General features: G+C 34.9%; 1 protein-coding gene across 2 annotated transcripts in view; it reads left to right on the forward strand.

Annotated features, from left to right (window-relative positions):
* LOC115448621 (homeobox protein invected) overlaps positions 1–17,090 on the forward strand; it is a 57,858-nt gene extending 40,768 nt beyond the window's left edge. For both annotated transcript variants that reach the window (XM_030176105.2, XM_037440179.1), the window contains exons 4-6: positions 10,912–10,917; positions 14,755–14,858; positions 15,184–17,090. In XM_030176105.2, the coding sequence (XP_030031965.1) occupies positions 10,912–10,917; positions 14,755–14,858; positions 15,184–15,450 (377 nt within the window). In that variant the 3' untranslated portion in view covers positions 15,451–17,090. The remainder of the gene's footprint in view (positions 1–10,911; positions 10,918–14,754; positions 14,859–15,183) is intronic.
* The last annotated feature ends 3,509 nt before the right edge of the window (positions 17,091–20,599 follow it).

Raw genomic sequence — 20,599 nt, forward strand, 5'->3', positions numbered from 1 at the left:
TTTTTTTTTTAAAGACGTGTTAACTTTTTGGTCGTCGCGTGTCATTTTTTGTCCTTGGTCAAGTGGGTTTATTGATAAAAACCATTATTTACATAAACACAGTGAGTGTATAATTACAAAGGTAACGATTTCTATTTGTCTATTTCGATCTTGGTCATATGTGATGATTTTTAAAGGTTAAAATGTTTCTAAACTATAGTATGACGTCATAACAGGTTTCTCACTTATTGGCCGTCAACAAAAATTGTGGATAATGTTAGAGAATGGACTGAGCTGATAACATCAATATACATGTAGTACGTACTAGATCTGGCGTTCCGTACACTCATTGTGTTCGACTCAACTGTACTGCAATCCGGACACCTGACTTTAGAATGATTTCAACATTGACAGCGTGTTGTTATGTACGGAGTGGCTTATAATATAAGAACTCGAGTCTAAGTGTAAATCTGGATGTGAATAAAAAATATTAGTCAAATAAGTAAAATTAATTGTTGTTCAAGTGAATAAATACTTTATAACAGTGACATTATGGTTGCCATTTTAGTTCAGGTTATGAACAAATAGTTTATGGTCGTTCATGTCTATAGAATATACGTCAATGGCTGATATAAATTTCAAAATGGCTCCCCCTAAAGTTGTTAGAAAGTATTCTCAACTCTATTTAAACTTATGATGTGTGTCAAGCAGGGTCAATTCGCAATTCTATATTTAAAATGCTGTCACTCTTATTGACACACAAAATGGCAATGACAGCATGAGTTTTAAATTTAGAAACGCAATTCAATTTGCGTTGACAACCTTATAAAAAGAAGTAATTATGTTGAAATTGAAATTATAGTATTATAATACTGAAAAAATTTTAAAATTGGAATTTGAATTATACCGGTGACTAGACTGTAAAAAGGTTCTTTTCTAGAATGTTTCTAGGTATACATTCTTTAAAAATAATTATAATAATAGAAATTTTATTATAATATATAATCAAGTTTCCTGTAAGAACCTGCTTGTATACGTTATACAGCATTATCTGCACCAGGGCACTACCATTTACCATAAAGAAATGTCCTGAAGTTAGATTCCAACACCATGACATACATACTTCAATCGATCGAATCATAATTTCATGTGATCCGATGGGTGATAGTCCTACGGTAGCATGCCTAGGCGCATCTAGCCACCTTAAAAATAAACAAGACGAAGATAGTCAAGTTTCAGAGATTTATTCTGTAAAAAGCATTAGGTCGGATGAGCCAGAGATCATCATCAGCCACATAAAGTCCACTGCTGTATAGGCCTTGCCCTGATTTCCAGACGGACCTAAATAGGCCTTCGTCACGATATATAGAGATGGGAAAGATATCGGATGCAAATGCTAGTATAGATTTACCATGAAGGTCGACATTAACACATTAAGGTCGATAGAGTCGGCTTCGATGCGCGTTAGACATGCTTGTAATAAATAATTTGGTTCCGATAGGGTTTCGTGTTTCTGAAAAAATAAAAGATCTATGGTTTTATATGAAATGGCGTTTTGTATGGAAGGAATACAAAGTCGATTTTATTTATAATATAGCGATATTTCATGGTTTCTATTTTACGCTGTGAAGACGCTAAAGAAAAAACTAATAAAAAAAAACAAATAATTGAATGTTTTCGAAACTCAAATGTACCAGTTAAATGCATTTATAAATTTGAATTTGGAATTCTTAACCAAAGACGATATACGAAGATTTTTTTTTCAGGCATTCTTAATAAAATCTTCATGGCAGTTTCCGTGAAGTGTGAAGGAAATTATGTACGAGCCTTCTTGTAGATCACAAAATTCATCTTTCTAATTTATGATCTGTAGTAAAAACTCTAAATATCCAGTCTGATATTCCACAATGCTTAATCCAAAATGCATTTCATATCTAAATAAGCATGGCCAAATGAATCATGGGTGCATCAATCATGCATTGTAATTAGTGACCTGCTATTCGTAAAGACTGCGAATTCCTCGTGGGTTACTCACTGAGTGAATCGTCCGAATTTGATGTGGAATTAAACGGGAATGATAAAGATATTGGTAGTAATTAGATTTGTAGATGAAGTGATCATGATTGTCTAAAGATTTAAACGTTAGAAGGGGTTAGTACCATTGTTATAGAAAACCATCGTGTGCACTGGAAAGTGACCTCACTGGACCTGATGATAAGTGGAGTGGAGCTTAGATAGTGTCAACTGACCAAAGATGTATTGTACTTTATTCATTACTACTTGAGCATTGATTTGGTAGTATGGTTATAATATCAGCCCTGTAATATATACTGTCCTATTACTAGGCACGAGCCTCCTCTACTACTGAGAGGGATTAAGTCTTAGTCAACCACGCTGAAGGATTGATATACTTCACACACCTTCAAAATTCCTATAGAGAACTTTTCAGGAATGCAGGTTTCCTCATGGTGTTTTCTTCACCGTTAAAGCAAACGATAATTTACAAAGAATAATTTTAAAAAAGTCAGAGGTGTGTGCTCTTGAGATTTGAACTTGTGGACTTTAGTCACAGCAGTCCTTTCCACACCCAACAAGGCTATATGGTATGCTATATGGTATGGTAGTATAGTTAAATTGATTTAATAAAATGCTCATACTGGCGATCCAGAGTGCATTAAAAATAACCTACAGCTCAATTCTGTCCTTTGTGAATTCGCAAAACGAACAAACACACAATAATATTAGTTAAACATGTTTGTGGTTTGACCGTGCGCACGTTCAAAAGGCAGGAAACAGTTGTAATAAAATGCTATAAATTTTACAACCATAGAGAATAAACAAATATTTGTCGATGGTTATAGATTTTATTGGAGCTAGTTCTTGATCTAGATTATGATGCAGTCGTAAATGCGACTCGTTTGTGCATATTTATGGATACTGATATTTAGACGTTTTCTGATTCATTTCCTTGTTTGATAGAAGGCAGAAAAGGACTTTTTTTATAGAAATGGTGTAAATTTACTTGAAAGATCTTTAGGCGAGGGCGGATCCAGGGGAGAGGGGGTATTGGAGTCATGATCCTCTGAGGTCCTTGGTATAAATCCCGGGTCGGGCTAAGTGATATTGGGTATTTCTGCTTGAAGTCTGGATCTTGTGTCCGACATGGTGATAGGCTCGCCCCACACCGACTAACACATAGACCAGAATTAGGTGTTCTGGTTGCCTGCCTACCCCTTCGGAGACACAGGCGTGATTTTTTTATATGTCGTAATATATTGTAATGAAGCATAAATAAATTGTGCATATAATTGACAGTCACGCTGCACTTTACTCAGCTACATATGGATCACTTCTAGCACGCCTCGTCCAATTTGTGAAAAGTCTTGATATTAGAATTGACCTGGCGACCTCCTCAAAGAGATATAATATGTAATAAATAGTATGTATACTTTATATTTGAAGGCCAAACGATGCATATCGATTTTTGCGTTGCGTGTGGCAAATCTAATAGTCAAGAATTAATACAGTTTGTATCAGTTTAAAAGAATATACAAGTCAGTCGAGCTTGCATAATTCTGACGACTATTGCGTCTTGAGTGGTATGCTACAATGGACCTTATTATTCTTGCTGTAAGGTACATTATGCCCTTCTAATATAATAAAGGAATACACTGAATGTTGTGTATTAGATTTTAGTTTAAGTGATACCTATTTTGTTACGTTTTTCAATGCAATTTCTGGAAGCCAGGAATGAGAGCATATTTTCGACATAGAACTTTAAACCTTGTTTGGGGTCTTTGAAAATGTCCATTAGTCTCCAGGATATAGGAGCAGCTGAACCTTGAGTATGATGGCACACCATAGTGTCTCGTTTGGAATAAGACTCAAAGGTTAGACAGTTGCTTGATAAACCAATGAAGAACGAGTATGAGTTTTATTAACATTAAAATGGGAGATCAAATAAAGTGTTTATAATCCCTACTTATCCACTAAAGAACGATCCTTGAAGATCCACTTTAATTCGCGTATAAAAGCTGACTGCACCGCATTGCGTTTAAAAATAAACGACAAACGACACTAAATCTTAACGATATAAAAATAGAGTTGCTTTGCCCTTAACCAAATTCCGTTACAGTGAGAGAAAGAGTGACGTTGCGTGAAAATGGATTTTAAAACAATAGGTACAAGATGCAAATTGGAATGGATATTGTGAGACGTCTCGACTCGGCCGTGGCTCAAATGTTTTGGTGACAAGCGCAAGCGATGTGAGAACAGAAATGCATGGAGTGTATTGTTATTGTTAAATATATAAATATTATTGAAATGTTGCTACCGTGCAGCTTCCGGGACTGAGAATAGTAATGCTCTGTATTTGAAGCAGTAGAGAGGTGCTGTTTGAAGCATCAATGTACCATTGACTGTGATATGATGTCTGCTAGGAGTTTGTTCTGCTAGTGAGAAGGGACTAGATATAATTTGTTGACTGAATAGAGATCATGGTGAGAACTCTTCTATAGTGGCTTGTTCCAATGAAACGCGTTTCGGAGTGGCTGTGGTGTCAGTAACATAGACGGATACTATTCTGGAGATCCTTCGAAGGCGTGTATGTGACTGGAGAGTTTTATATTTTGACTACATTGTAATTAACATCACGTTTAGTATCTAATAGTTATTTTCCTATGCCAGGATTAATTGTTGTAATCTATAGAATTGATAAATATGTAGGTAAGTGAGTTTTATAGTCTTTTGTCAGCTCCTGCGTCAGAGTGAGTATATGACAAAGTTCCTTCAATGACGTTGTTAAAAAGAGAGAGTTTGGCAAAAAAAACTTTGTTTCTCATGATATTTTACAACCATGTTTTTCTGGACATGGGTGTTGTTTGTGGGTGCCAAAAATTACCTGTCAAAAGATAACCTAAAGCTTTAATTCAGATATTTAATCTAAAAAAAGTTAAGCTTGCAGATACCAGTTGCCAGTAACAAGCTAACAAACGCACATCTCTGCATCCATAGTCGAAACAAAATCAAAATGTTTGTACGACCGCGTCGTCTCCACGGCTCTGGCGCGTGTTGGGTGGCCCGACCACCCGTGGGCCGCGCACTCCAACCATCTGTTGGTACACAGTACAAATTAGGCGGTACACTTCCATATACCTAATTCTGGACGTATTTAGACTTGCCTTGGGAAGCTCGTACCTTGGTTCGCGTCATTGTGACACTTTCGACTGCGGGTTCTATAATAACATTGCAAATGTCACGCTTACGCTACACTGCGTTACTGAACCGATTTTGATAAAATTTAATATTAAGGGTATTTTTTTAATATTTGTCAGAAATATAAGCGAAGTTGCAGGCAAAAGCTGATGGACAAAGTACGCGTGTCTGTAAAGAGGTAGGCAGAGATGTCGATGCAGTTGAGCTTTTTGTGTATGCAATGCGAAATGGCAATCGCCATAACGTTCGTCGATCCTGTATCCGACTGCTTCTGATCAGGTGTTACTTGTCGTTCCGTTGTGATGGTAAGTGATGACAACCTTTGACAATCTGCCAGAAGGATTGTTGCGCCACGAAGCTATAAAAACAATTTGAGGATTAGGATGGATGAGGGCTATTCCGTAGTCATATTGAGTACCCCGGTACTCGCCGCGTTCCCAACTTAGTAACTGCTCCCCCCATTGAGTTGGTCAGAGATTTTAGAGGAATTCAGTTGTAATAGGATTCAAAAGATGACATAAATAAAGCTACAATATAAAGAGAAGAAGAACAGATATTTATAGAGTTAGAACTCAGTAAGAGAATTGAAAATATTATAGGTAGTAATTACTCTAATAAAATATTTAATGAAAATCTCTCTAGCATGTATGTAGAGTTAGCAGAGAAATGAGAACTTGGGTAATGGGTTCATTAAATTTAGACAAATTAATTTGTAAATATTTCTTGGTGTTACCAAATTACCCTACTAATTAATGATATTTTTTTTTCTTAAAGGTTCACAAGTAAGATTAATTTAATTTTTTACTTATCATCACGCCATCGCCCCATTTATCAGGGGTAGGCAAAGTAACGCACCCACATATCAAGTCATGTTGCGTGCCATGTAACAAGAGGCGAGCTTATATCCATTTATCGGATAAAATTATAAAATCCGAGTCAATAAAAAATATCACTATCCGGTCCGGGCATCGAACGTTGGACCTCATGGCAGCAGTCGTATCGCATACGCCATGCGACTACGCTACCGAAGCGCTCGAGTTTATTTATTGCGTAATATCTGATCATATTACTGATTCATTTTAGGAAAGAAGTATCTGTAAACTTTTCATAAAATGAAATTTTCTTTTACATTTAAATAGGTTTTAGCACCTGTCGTTCTGCATCTATCTTTGCTATGGTAAAAACACAAAATAGTATTTTTTGTGACCATTTCACAGTTCAATCGGAACACAAAAATGGCGTTGAAACGTGACGGTTACACACTTTTTAGTTAATAATTGTACACGACTCGACTTTCACTGACTCTGAGGTGAATTGATTCAAAACATCTATAATCGGCTGTAAGATTAGCGATCATAACACTTGGCACAATTATTCCTGATACAATCATCGACTGATATAAAAAACCAAAGCCTCCTCCTAGCCGAATTTCGACCACGGCAGCAAATCTTAGCGGAGATCAGCCAGGTACGCAGGAGATATTATAGTGCACAAGTGTGTGCGCAATACACAGGGGCACTCTCTGTTCCTTCACTCTCATAGTTCGGTGAGACGGCAAGCCGACATTACCGGAGAGAGACCAGGCGCAGGACCAACGGCTTTACGTGCTTTCCGAGGCACGGGGGTATCACACCACCAACTTCCGGACTCCGAGCTGCGACTGAGTAATTTTTAAGATGGAATAATGCAGTCACAATTATGTTGGCCCCCCGGGATTCGAACCTAGGACCTCAAAGCGGTAGTCGTACTTGTACCATGTACCATTACAACTAAGTCACCGAGGCCGTCAAGTTAGTCAGTCAGTCATGTAAAAAACCACCTAATAAACCTTGCTCGTGGGCTCCGTACATTAAAGAGAGAAAAATAATTCCGGACATAGAATAGAACACAGACAATCCGAACACGCAGCAACAAGACGATTAGATAACACAAAATGAGCAATTTAACTCCATTTTCACACATCGATGGTCAAATTAATATATAAACTATACGAGCTGTCAAAAAACGAACATGGCCGCTCATTTATCGACATAAACTGGGTAATAAAGCTATAAATGTACCACAAAAAACGATTTATAACTTATGCGCGGTCATAAAATTAGCATATGCAAGTTTTGGAAGGAAACTTTAAGTTGTGGCACACGGACGGCGCGGATGATAAACAAAGTTATGAGAATTGCTTAATTATTGTTGAATATGCCTACCAGATGAAGGTTGTTTCTTCCTTACGTTAAAATATAGTAAGAAACAAAACCTCGGATTCGGTTAATTATCTTCGGTGTGTAACGACATAAGTATTTTTTTTTATTTACTCCGAAGACACATAGTGATAATGGCGACAGATAGTTATTTATGCCATTCGATATAATCACGCTGGTTTACTTAGGTGCTTCTTCACGAATTCAATAATATAGTAGACCGAGAACTGCAGGCTCTTAAATTCATTTTCCATGTTAGGTAACTTTTTGTGAGTATTTGTTTAACAAAAATTTTACTGGACATGATCAACCAGAAAAGAGGTTTGCAATGCGCGAAAAATATTGCTAACCGAATACTTATAAAAAGTTTGTATCACCTTATGCCACTACTCAAATTTAAATATCATTGGGTCATGGTTGGACATCCCAGATATCACTGCGTCACGCATTGACTTAAATTAATCTAGCGCAATTTAAACAAAGTGAACAATTAACATTTATAATACATACTTACGTGACAGTATATAAATATTATTAAAATGGAGGGAGAATCTCAGATTACGTCTGTAAAATGAATAATTTATTTATTTAACAAGATAGTGAGATTTCGGAATCGATAATTTAGATAAATCTAGATATTTACTTAGTTGATAAAAGTTGATAAGATCTAAGAATATGAAAATCAATGTTGGAAATTGTTAAACATGATTCCGAGTTCGACATTCTTTTATTTTTATTTATTTAAATATAGAACATGGTTATTTTTTCTATATTCAAATTAAAAGGTTAGTTATTATTTGCACTTCCTTTTCAATTTAAATACCAGTTTAATTAATTCTGGTGACAGCCAAAGGACTCCATAGATCTCGGGACATTTAAACTACGCCGTAAATACTTACTATTAGTTTCAGTGTATTAGTTACCTTTTAACGTATTTAAAAATGGCTATCATTACAATAAAACGAATCAATTTGATTAGCATGGAAATTAAACTTTCTTATTTCTTTATACATGGACTAAATCAACCAGTATAGTTTCCATCGCCGCGCCACCAACGAAGCATTGTAATAAAGACATCACCATTATTGAGTCTCGACAACCAACACGATTCGTTACCGAAACATTAATTAGAAGTAAAAATGTTGTTTATGGTCTTTATAACCGATCTGTATTTTTGGTATTCGTTCTCAAGTATTTTGAATGGGTTTCGGCGAAACTAGTTGATAGTTCGAAATTTGAATGTGGATAGAATAGGAATGAATTAATTTAAAAAACGAATAAAATATAATTGAATATATATTTTTTAATTTATAACACTGCCCGTGATTGAGTTGACAAGTATATTAAAATAATTAATTCTTTAACCTGAACATTATAATACAGAAATAGGCGTAAAATATTTTATGATCACGTTAATTTCTTTTGTCTTTTATAAGTGACAAATAATAACTTCGTTATTCATCAAGATAGTTAATGTTTAACTCCTTAAATATTAATTGTTGTTGGAAGTGGCGACTCTATAATATCTTTGCCTGCAGCTTTATAGTTGTGATAATCTTTACCAAGAGAAAGGGAATTAAACTTGAATATAATTTAATAATACTCATGAATAGCCTATCTATTTGCCTAAAAAGTCGGTTTGGGATTCCTTTATAATATCTAAAGTTGGCATATAGCAGTCATTTTAACAAGCCGACGGGATTTGAACTTGTCTTTGAGGCTAAACCTCTTAGATCATAATGTTAGAAATAAAATATTTAAGCCGAGAAAGATACTTAGAATTCATTGCTGAGAACTATATATTTTTGAAAATACACACATGAATTAATCGGATTTGAATATCCCTAAAAATATGATTTGCGCGTCGCTAGCTTCTCTGCTTTCCCCTCCAAAAAACAGCCATGAATATATGACTGAAAATAAATTATCAGGGTTTTTAACACTACTAATACATAAACATAGAGTAGGTCTTAATTTTTTAAGCATATACTGAAAACAACGCGAGTATGAATAACCAGCGGCTTGTACTACACCGGGTAGCGTAAACGGACCGACGGACGATAAAATCGTATAATTATGGTATAATGTCTTAATTAGAGGTGCTGTGGGTGGTCGCTGCGCGGGCGCAGGCCCGTACAGACCGACTTTAACACAAATACTTTGTTGAAACGGATAAATATTGTTTGTTTAAACCTTTTTATATGTGGGATAGTCACTGGTAAGGCTGGTCTACAGTAGCTTGATAAAGAAATTTGAATAACAAAATGGGTATATCTCTACTCTATACTATAAGTTATTTATTATTACACCATTATTTTTATAGGGGTACACAGAAGAGGTAATGCCAACTGGTTCTTCATTCAACGTCCTATATTATTTGGGCCATATTACCTTATCAAACATAAATTTAAAATCCCAAGTAGGTAAATATTACAAGAAAAAATCGCACATAATATATTTGGAATAAGGATTGTTATCGATTATTAACTGCGGATTCGATACTTGTTTGCAAAACTCACATGATTATTATGTCTAATAAAACGTAGGTCTCAAGTTTCTGAAGCTACCGGTCTTCCGACCGGCGTAATGATTATCTTACAGTCTTTATTTTATAAATCTACTCATATTACTATGAAAAGAAATCTGATATTATTGCCATGCCAACTGGAATTGCTTTGCTGGTAGTAGGATATATTTTTTACCCGCCCGGATAGCGACCGTACACAAGGTGATGAACTCGCCATAGTGGCCCACGTAAGTGTGTCGCGTTCCGGGATCACCTGAGTATATCCGGTTACAATAGGCCGGCATAATTATGTCGACTATCGGGTAATCTCTCGTCAATTGATATTCTATTGGACTCCCCTCCACTTACCATCAGGTGCAGTGGTCACTTTGCCGTCTCGTATATAAAAGAAAAAACTGGATGGTAACCTTACACACGGTGAAAAATCGCCATAGAGGCTTGTTCAGACATTTTGTTATGATAACCGCAATGCATTTTATTGGCTTGACCGGGATTATTACTACCTCAATGGAAACCAAATTATGTACTTACCAGTTATGTTTCGTATAGTGAGTGAGATTTCTGAGATCTCAAACGCTCTCTTACTTTTCCTATTTCTTTCTTTCTATTAAGAAACTTGGACGCGCAGCACTGGCTTTGTGGTAGATTATAATGCTGTATAAGCGTTGTAAATTTATTTGAATATAGAACGGTCATGTGGAGACTTATTAAATCAAATTGCAGTGTGACGTCATTAATCAATCATGCTATCTTTATCTTACACGGAATCATTTCCATATTTAGTTGGTATTTTTTTGCTAAATTTATTACTTCATTTATTACAGTTATTTAAATGACCAATAGTCGATATCCTTATTGTGGTTGATTAATTTTATGTCTTGTTTATTTTAAATAGTTGCTATGCAGGTCCTGTTTTTAGCAAAAAAGTGTTGTTTTTTAGAATAAGTTGTATGATTTTGTATTGTTTCTAATTGTTTTTTTCTTTTGTTATAGGTAGAAGTAAGTACGGCAGCTGCTCACGGCGAATACGTGAGATGAATCCAATTTTATTATTTTTCTTCATGTTTTATGTTCAAGCACTTTGGCTATGAATAGGTAATGTGTTTCGTGTACCTCAACGAGTGCAAATGGCATATGTAGTCTGTTGCATATGAAGAATATGATTGAAAATATATAACTCAGGTTAAGCGATGAACTGTTTTTACATACAAGCCTTAAGAGCTTGTTTTATTAAGGCGATACCTCAAGGTCCATTTTCATACATTTTGTTTCGGCTTTAATCTGGGTAACTAAACAAGTATTGGCAAGTAAAGAATTTAAATTCACGTCTAGTTAGTGATTAGTTCTCGCAGTTGAAAGAAAAATGTAAAAATAATTAATAATCATGGATATTTCTGCCTTTAAAATTTCGTCATATTTAATTTTAAAGGCCGAAATATCCATGATTATTGATTATTTTTACATTTTTCTTTCAACTGCGAGAACTAATCACTAACTAGACGTGAATTTAAATTCTTTACTTGCCAATACTTGTTTAGTTACCCAGATTAAAGGCGAAGGCCTTAAGTCGTATTCGGCTAGTCTATTAAAGTTGACCGACAAAATTCTAGCTTCTTTTGGGAGTGTCTACCTTAGTATATGTGAATTGAGTGCAGTGTAGGTTCATACAGACGAGCTATAATAAAAAAGTAGACCTTTGCAAGAACATGGATATTTATAAGAAGGAAAAAAGTACAATGTTGTAAATGTCCTACGCGTAATAAGTTAAACATATTTAAATTGTTGATATTTTTATATACAAAAAAATCAATGCAGCATGATGTTATGACTAATACTTTGCATGGAATTGTGTGTTTTTAATTTGGTTTCGTATATATTAGAATTGAAACTACGTACACCGTATAGATGATCGAATCAATAAACCTATGTGTATATAAAAATGGCTTGAGTGATCACATATAAAAATTCGTCCCATTAAATAGTCATTTTTAATGTATGTGTTAACTTATCACATTATGATATATTTGTTTTATTTTTGTTTGTGTATTTTTTATGTATTTTTCTATTTCTAATTTGTATTTGTAGTTAGTATAACGTATTGAGGCTATTGTTCGCACTTACTCTAAGAAATGATTTAGTTTAAACAACACAGTAATTGCAATGTGTATTGAAAGGTTAATCAAAACTCTAAACAATCTTGACTGATCCAATTGAACGTATAGATTTCATAGAGAATGTGTGTTCGTCAACAAGGTGAAATTGCATTTACCCTCAAACCGACGTCAAAATTACATGAAATTAGGTAAAATAGCAGAACGACTAACCTTCCACAGGCAGACAGACAGCCCGACAGGCGACTGGTGAAATATTTTGACCAATTTTATGCGTAGTAATGTTCGCGTTTGATTTAGAACGTGAGTGTGAATTGGTTAAGATATTGCATCGTTCGCTTGTATCGGGGACGGCGACGGCGAAGATTTTAAGTTGTGTATTATTTTGTTTTTGTTTGTGTATTTATTTTGTGTATTTTGCTATGATTATTGTGCTCGTTTTGGATTTGTTTGTGTTCGTATTTTGTGTTTGTTTCAATAATCGTGTTGATTTTGGTTTTATGTTTGTGCATATTTTGTTTTGTGTTTGTTTAGTTTCAAAATGTTCACAGTATTTTAATATAGTTATACGTGTGTGATAAAAATTATACCTATTGGAATTTGTTAACTAAATAATGTATATTGGGCTCACATTTATCTTCTAGTTTATCATGTTGCATTGAATTTTTAATTTATTTTTAAGATAGTTTAATCAACTATAGAAACAAATAAAAATCGAGTCTCTAATATTGTTCAATATTTTAATCAATTCTTAAATTTTATCAATGACTAGCTTTTGCTCGCGGCTTCGCCCGCGTGAAGGTGTTTTCCAGGATAAAATTCCACTGTTTGATAAAAGTCTTGCTACATATTTTCCCGGTACTTATAGGTTCAAACTAATTTTATCCCCAATCTATAATTTCAGTTCAATCAGTCGAAAATCTAAGAACATTTATACAAACTTTCATCCCCTATTTTATCCCCTTAAGGGTAGAATTTATCAAAATCCTTTCTTAGGGGATGCCTACGTCATAGTAGCTTTATGCATGTAAAGTCTTAGCCCGATCCGTCCAATGGTTTGGGCTGTTCCTTGATATATCACTGTCAGTCACCTTTGAGTTATATATTATATTAACAACTGAAGTTAGCTAAAATTGAGTTTCTCGAAGCCGACCACTATTTATGTACTATGTATTTTGAGACTATGCAATTTTGTCGCATTCGCGATTCACTCACTTTTGTTGAGTTTCAGAACGCGATATTAGATCCTCCAACGCGCACGCGAATTTGAACTTTATGCAGCGGTAATAAATTACAAATTGACTCTCCATTTTATTTAGAAAACGTTTGTATGGGAAATAGAAAAATGCTGTTTTGAGGATTTTCCCGGCAATTATTCGAATTTTTCTCACCTTTTAAACCTTTCCTAGACCTCCACGAATAATTCAAGACCAAGATAAGATAAATCCGTTCAGCCGTTCTCGAGTTTTAGCGAGACTAACGAACAGCAATTGATTTTTATATATATAGATAGACACGAACTGAAATAGTTTTGACATGTTCGTAAAACTATATTCTAAGAGGTAATTTCAATTGTCTTTAGAAATAACATAGATTTTCTTATTTTGCCACCGCAAATAATTTTGTGGGTAAAACAAGCTGGTGGGTTACCTGATGTTGAGTGATCTCCTGCCCTCCACAAAGCATATGATCCCACTGCTGGGTATAGGCCTTTCTCATGACACTCTAATCCCGAATCAAATTCCATCTCATCTGCATTACCATTAAGCAAGACCAAAAGCACCGTTGATGCTGCTGGCCTTGATAATATAAAAAGTAATAATAACTGCAGTATAGTACAAAGAAAAGCTGAACGGACGGGATCTCTCTCAATAGTGGCCAAAATTATGCAGGCTTATCTTTCTGGATTTAGAGACTAATTACGCGATACAACTGGTAGGAATTACCTATTATAGCGGGGGCTATATATTTGTTGAATACAACAAATTGTCTTTTCTGCAAAATAATGACACTCTTAGTTTTGAAAGGATTCGCAGATTCCTTGAGGAGATAGGTATAGGTTTTGCTAATGCACCTATATTTTGTTGAGGTTGTCTATATGCGTTTCAGGATTGGAAAGTTAGTTGTCGGACCGTAGAATTCAACCTTGAAGTTAGACGACAATTCTTGTACGCTGCCAATAGCCCAAAATAAAAATTAGGACATAATAATACCCTGCGGTTTGTGAGTCCCGGGATATGCATCGTCAGGTGCTAAATATTCCCAATTAGAAATTTCTAGAGGATCTTCATAAAAAATACTATTAGAACAACCATTCATCCCAAAATCTTCATTCCGTCTATTTATTGAATCTAATTTATCACCGGTTTAAGCTGAATATATTGAGACGAGAATTCGAATTCGTGGTAAGGCCTTGCAATAATAAAAATCAATATGAACCAATGAAACTTTAAACTTTGATGTACTTGTATAAATATAATAGTTATATGTATACAGTCTTTAGGTTTGTCGGATGACGTACGATTATCCCACAGCCAGTACTTACGCAACTTAAAAATAACCTTATCCAAAATAATTTGGTTAGTAATAATGAATATTCCAAAACCGAATATTTATTAACCGAACGAAATAGGTATTAAAAATATTAAAAAAAAATAAAGTCTTCTAACCTGCTTATGACCTTAACCTGACCAGGTGGAAGGCAGTACACGGCTTCTCTGTACAGGTCCACGGACGCGGAGGCCGAAGAAACCTCCCGGGGACGGCACGCCCACGGACGAGAAGCGACCGCGGACTGCCTTCTCTGGGCCACAGCTTGCGAGGCTAAAGGTGAGGAGTTTGGACTACTAATATAGGGGCCGTTCAAGTATTACGTAACCGAATTTGGGGGCGAGAGGGATTCTTGTAAAACGTTACGGCACGTTACATGGCACAAATAAGGCCTTGATGTGACCAAGGTCAACCTTTAAGATGATAAAGCAATGTGCTGGCATTATTGATGCATATTTTGTAAATGCGATGAGATGTATCGTCCTCCAGAAATTAGTAAAGGTGGTACCAAGTGTTAATGCTAGGTGGTAGTTTGAATTTAAAATCTATTTTCATTAATCTAGGGTTTGATTTTCTGTAACTAACTCTTAAATTTTTCTCATAGCATGAGTTCGCTGAGAACCGTTACCTGACGGAGCGGCGGCGGCAGGCGCTGGCGGCGGAGCTGGGGCTGGCGGAGGCGCAGATCAAGATCTGGTTCCAGAACAAGCGCGCCAAGATCAAGAAGGCGTCCGGCCAGCGCAACCCGCTCGCGCTGCAGCTCATGGCGCAGGGGCTCTACAACCACAGCACCATACCCCTTACTAAAGAAGAGGAGGAACTGGAGATGAAGGCCAGGGAGAGAGAGAGGGAGTTGCAGAATAGGTGTTAGTTGCATTTCATTAATAATAAGACAGTGTAACAGTATGGACTTCTAGGTTTCGTGACGTCACAAAGTTAGTGTATTGAAATAACATGCAATTTTTTTCACGTTTTCTTGAACAGCTTAGTAAATTAATTTTGAAAATGAGATCAGATTTGTTGAAACGAAATTGAAATTTATGTATTTATTTTTAAACCAACGCATTCACTAGGCACTAGACACAATATTATGTGACGCTCAACATGTTTGGCAACTTGAACAGCGCTACTGGCGCACACAAACATGATTTGTATAGTAATATAACTTACAAGTTGTCCAACGTTGCTAAACATGTGCAAATGTTGCTAGTGAACGCGCTTCGTGTAACATTTGATCTTCTAGAGTCACAAAATTACGATATTTTCGCGAACTTCAGTGTTAGTCAAATTACGTCCCACACGATTTGTAAAAAGCTTTTTTCTTGTAAATAATTGTTAATGGTAACAAATTAGGAATAAGTTATTTATTGTGCAATGTAGCAGTATTATTTGTTTTGACTGGACGGCTGGCGTTGGATGCATTGATTACTTAAAAGATGAGAAAGAAATGGCTTTTTCTAACATTACCTTTTTCTGCTCGTAATGTGAATGATATTTTTTTCCCTCTGATTGATATCAATTTACAATTTAATATTATATTATGCACACAAAAATATTCTATTAGGGTTTCTAAGTTATATGTAAAGCGGTCACTTCCTTACGTGTTATTTGCAAGAATATCATCTCTTGTAGTGTGGAGGAACGGTAGTCGTCCAGCCAAGCAATCGGAATATGTAAGTAAGCATTCATATTGATGTTTAACCCGTCATGACTTGTCAAAATTTTATTTTCAAATATGTACAGGTAGCTGAATGTTTGCCGCCAAACATTGACAGCTACGCGTGTAACGGAAAAATAACCTTATTATGTAGTATATAAGGTTATAATCCCGTGACACACGCAAATGTCATGTAGCTGTCTTGGCTCGCCGGCGAGCCACGAGAGACCAAGAGTTAAAAAGCGCTGTCAAATAAAGAGCAACTCACAAAAAACTAAAGCGTATTTTTTTGTACATGATTTGGATACCTTCTAATTAATATTCCTTACAATCAAATAAAATATTACAATAAATCATGATATCCAATACAGTTTGTACGTTGATGTATATAGTAATTCAGTATTTGAAAGCGAATTTTAGTTTTAATATGAATCAAATGAAATATTGGGCACACTGTTTGTGTTTAAAGCCAATGATTAAAAGAAAGCATGTATTTCGAGGTCATTAAATATGAAAAATTTCAATGGGTTACTACTAAAAAATGTAAATACAGACTCTTCATTATTGTTGATTGTAATGTCAGAGAAAACTTGACGAACGTCGCGGTTTTACACTTACAGTGTGACCAATACCTTAGTCCTTGAGAGTGACATTAGACTGAAATTAAGATTGAATGCCAAAAACAAAAAGCAAAGACAATAAAACATAAACAAAATACTGGATAAATAAGTGTTGATTGTATATTAACCCGAATATTTTGTTATGATTTCGATTTTAATTTCAGAATTCTGTCACACCTTTGTTTAGAACGTAGCGATTTATAGAAGAAATTATTAAAAAACAAATTAAAGTTATTGTGGTTTTATTTCTTCAGCAAATTACTTAATCTTACTCATCACATCTACCTACATCTAAATAAATAGAGTTATTAGTTTAAACTAGTGAATAAGAACCGATTCCTAATAAATATATTTTCACCTTATATAATAAGAATGACACGAAGTAAACCGCAAACAAATTAAAACCCAATATATATTTTTTAAAACTAACACACTAACTTCGTTCCAGAAAACACTACATTAAAAACAATCCAACAGAAGTTTGCAAACATGGCGATTTAAATAGTGAGTGGAGCTTGACAAAGGCGACCCCATTTAATTTGGCGCCAACTGACAGCCGGGGGAGAGTGTTTATTGAAATACCTGCGGTGGCATCACGAATCGGGAATCCGGTTCGATTCCCCGTTAGGGAGTTTAATTTCGAGTTTCACTTTCGAACGTGGAAAGTTTGTTACAAGTAGTATTTGTATAAATATCTATATTACTATCAAAGAGATAAAGTTTTTGTTTAGCGTGTTAGCTAGTAATGTACAAATTCAATTATTTCACTATAGAAAGCTACATTATCCCTGAGCTATTTGAGTGATTTAAATCCTGGGAAAGATTTTTTATGCGAGCGGAATAGCGAGCAAAATCATGTTATATCATTTAATCTGTTGATAGTGTCAAAGCAGTTTTCGGCAAGTTCAGGCAAGAAAAAATACAGGAATTGCCCGCATTTTTGTTTTGTCTCTTTCTACAACAGTTGGTGAAATATTTTTTAAAAAATATTTCTTAGGCCAGTCTCTATAACTATATTTACAATCATACAATAGACTGACCGACTAGACAATCAGTCAGTATATTGCTGTCATGCTTTAATTTTCAAAAACACTAGGCTATGCAATTTCTCAAGTAGGTACCAAATAATATATTTTTCTCAAATTCATATTATAATGTAAAGGTAATTTTTTCATAACGAAAAAATAGATACGACATATATTATGATTTCTATGTAAAATTTCTGTGGAAAGTCACTTGAAACGCTCGCGCGCTACCAATACAAAATTTAAAGCATATATGAACGCGACACACTTTACTTACTGAAACTTCTGCAGTCACTAGTCAGATATTAGTTACAATACTTACAGAATGAACTCCTACCCTTCTGCTCTAAAGCTTTGACTTGCTTTTATAACTTGAGAACTAGACATAATCTAGCAATGGCTTGCATATGTAATGTGTAACGTTGTGTATACGATAGATTCAGTTACTGGACAACAGTTATACTTCAAATTGAGTAAATATAAAACCATTGCAGGCTACGTAAGTCTCCTGGTGGTAAGTATTTAGATGCAAGCGAGCAAGTCACTCGTGATGGTGAGTTTTACTGGCTATTTATATGCGTGAGTCTATCTCTTAGTGTTTTCTTATGTTTACGCGAAAGTTACACATCTAAATTAAATTAGATTAAAATTGTTGTCGCGGTTTTTATGATATAATTTCCTTTTGATGTTTCCAAGGCATAATAAAATAAAGCCTTCATGTCACAGGGCGGACTGAAGTGGAAAGTTTAATTGTAAAATGTAAGTAGATAGTAATGTATAAAAACCGCTATAAAATTCATATACTAGTTTTATTTCGAAAGCTAGTTTATTGCAATAGAACTTGCGTATGATGTAAACATGTTTTTTATTGAAGTTGAGTGACTTCCAGGTGCTTCTTGTCTGATGCTAAACGATACAACAGTACTGAATTAAAAATACATTACTTTCATTATTTTCTAAGTATTTGTTTTTTATATCTACGATAAATTAGATAATAAAAACACAAATAGTTAAGACTCATTTTTGTTGCTAAACGAGCTTCTTAAATATCGAGTAGGTAAATTTGTTTGATTATTTGTATATTTTATGAAAAAAATTAAGGTAGTATTGTCAACCACACAGAAAAAGAGTCGAAACAGTGAGTAAACGCATTTTCTAAACTCTCCTCCCACTAACTTCACTAAAACCAGCTACAATTCTCCTATTGTTAGGTTTTTTTTGTTATAGGAGGCAAATGAGCATACGGTTCATCTGTTGGTAAGTGATCACCGCTGCTCATGAACGTCTATAAGTTTCGAAAAAGTCATCTATGGCGCAAATGTATCACTACAAAAAAGAACACACTATCACCAAAGACTATCATAGGAACTCTACAATGTTAGAATCGGCATAACCGTTTCGACTTGCAAGGGATAATTATTTCTCATCACATACTCTATCTAGAAGCTATCATCAGACGCAATGGATTTATTTGAAAAAAAAATCGTACCAGTCCCTGGTGGAAGTCTATCCACCCCGTTGACGTCTCAGCGTGAAGTTAAGGATCGATCCGACAATAAAACTCGCAGTAAGTGTATATACAGTTAATTTCGAACGTCGACTCTCACGTGCCACAGTTTAAGGCAAGGCTTACATGCCGCTGTTGCTATTTTACTTTGGCTTGTTAGGGAAAAAAACTTGGGGGAAAAGAATGAAGAGTAAACCGGTTGTATATAGGGTTGAAAATATAGAGAAAACTTAATTTGGTAATGACAATTTGGAGAATTTAAAATGAAATAACCATATTATAGTAGCTACAATATATTTTATCTAAAGAAAAAGGTCACTTTTTCGTTTTAAATTCATTTGTACATAAAATTAAAAAAAATATTGCTTAGAAGGATATAAATTGTAAAACCGAAATACGTTTTAATCTGAGTAAATAAGAAATAAAATTAATTACTCTATGCAATAAAACGAGGTATCGAAATTGCTGATCGTAAAAAGAAAAATTCATCCCCTAATGCCATACAAACCCGCCCTAACTGAAGGCACCCTCGCCGAATTCTTCACTGAGAGTGGCAATTGTAAGGTGCGACGCTATTTTTACATTTAAAACGAGGGTAGTTTTTTTCTCACTCAGTGTTATTGCTTTATCGATTTTAATTTGATTGCGCCGGCCACCCCGGCTTGATTTTTATTGCTGGCACCTTTAATTAAAAACAAGGCTGTAAGCACTAGGATTCCTTTGCCTTTTATGTTTAACGATTTTTTTTGTCAGCTGTCATTTGGGTCATCAAGTTTTTGATAAGATTAATGACATCAGCTGTCAAAGTGACGTAATGGGGTAGATTGTTTAAAATATTGCCCCTATGCTTTGACCCTTACATTCCAAAGAGGTTGTAAGAAGTGACTTATTTCACGGGGTTCGGTTGTCATATATTTTTTAAAAATTCTTTCGTATTGTCTAATTTCAGCAAGAATGACATGCTGAGAGTAAAAGCTGAGTTTATTTTAAATAGAAATTAAAAGGTCACACCTTTTTTAATAATGAAAAAACCAAAAGAACAACCATTAAATTGCATCGTAGGATAATATCTCGTATCTGTAAAGTGGTTAGACCGAATCTTCGTTCCACATTTATCTCAATGATTCCAAAATTAAACCTTTGCCATAATTATATAATTCATCAGATTACTAGCGCGGTATCACAAGACTACTCTTCCCTTGGCTACCGCG

This window comes from Manduca sexta, chromosome 18 (genome assembly GCF_014839805.1).
Source record: "Manduca sexta isolate Smith_Timp_Sample1 chromosome 18, JHU_Msex_v1.0, whole genome shotgun sequence".
NCBI classification, from domain to species: Eukaryota; Metazoa; Arthropoda; class Insecta; order Lepidoptera; family Sphingidae; genus Manduca; species Manduca sexta.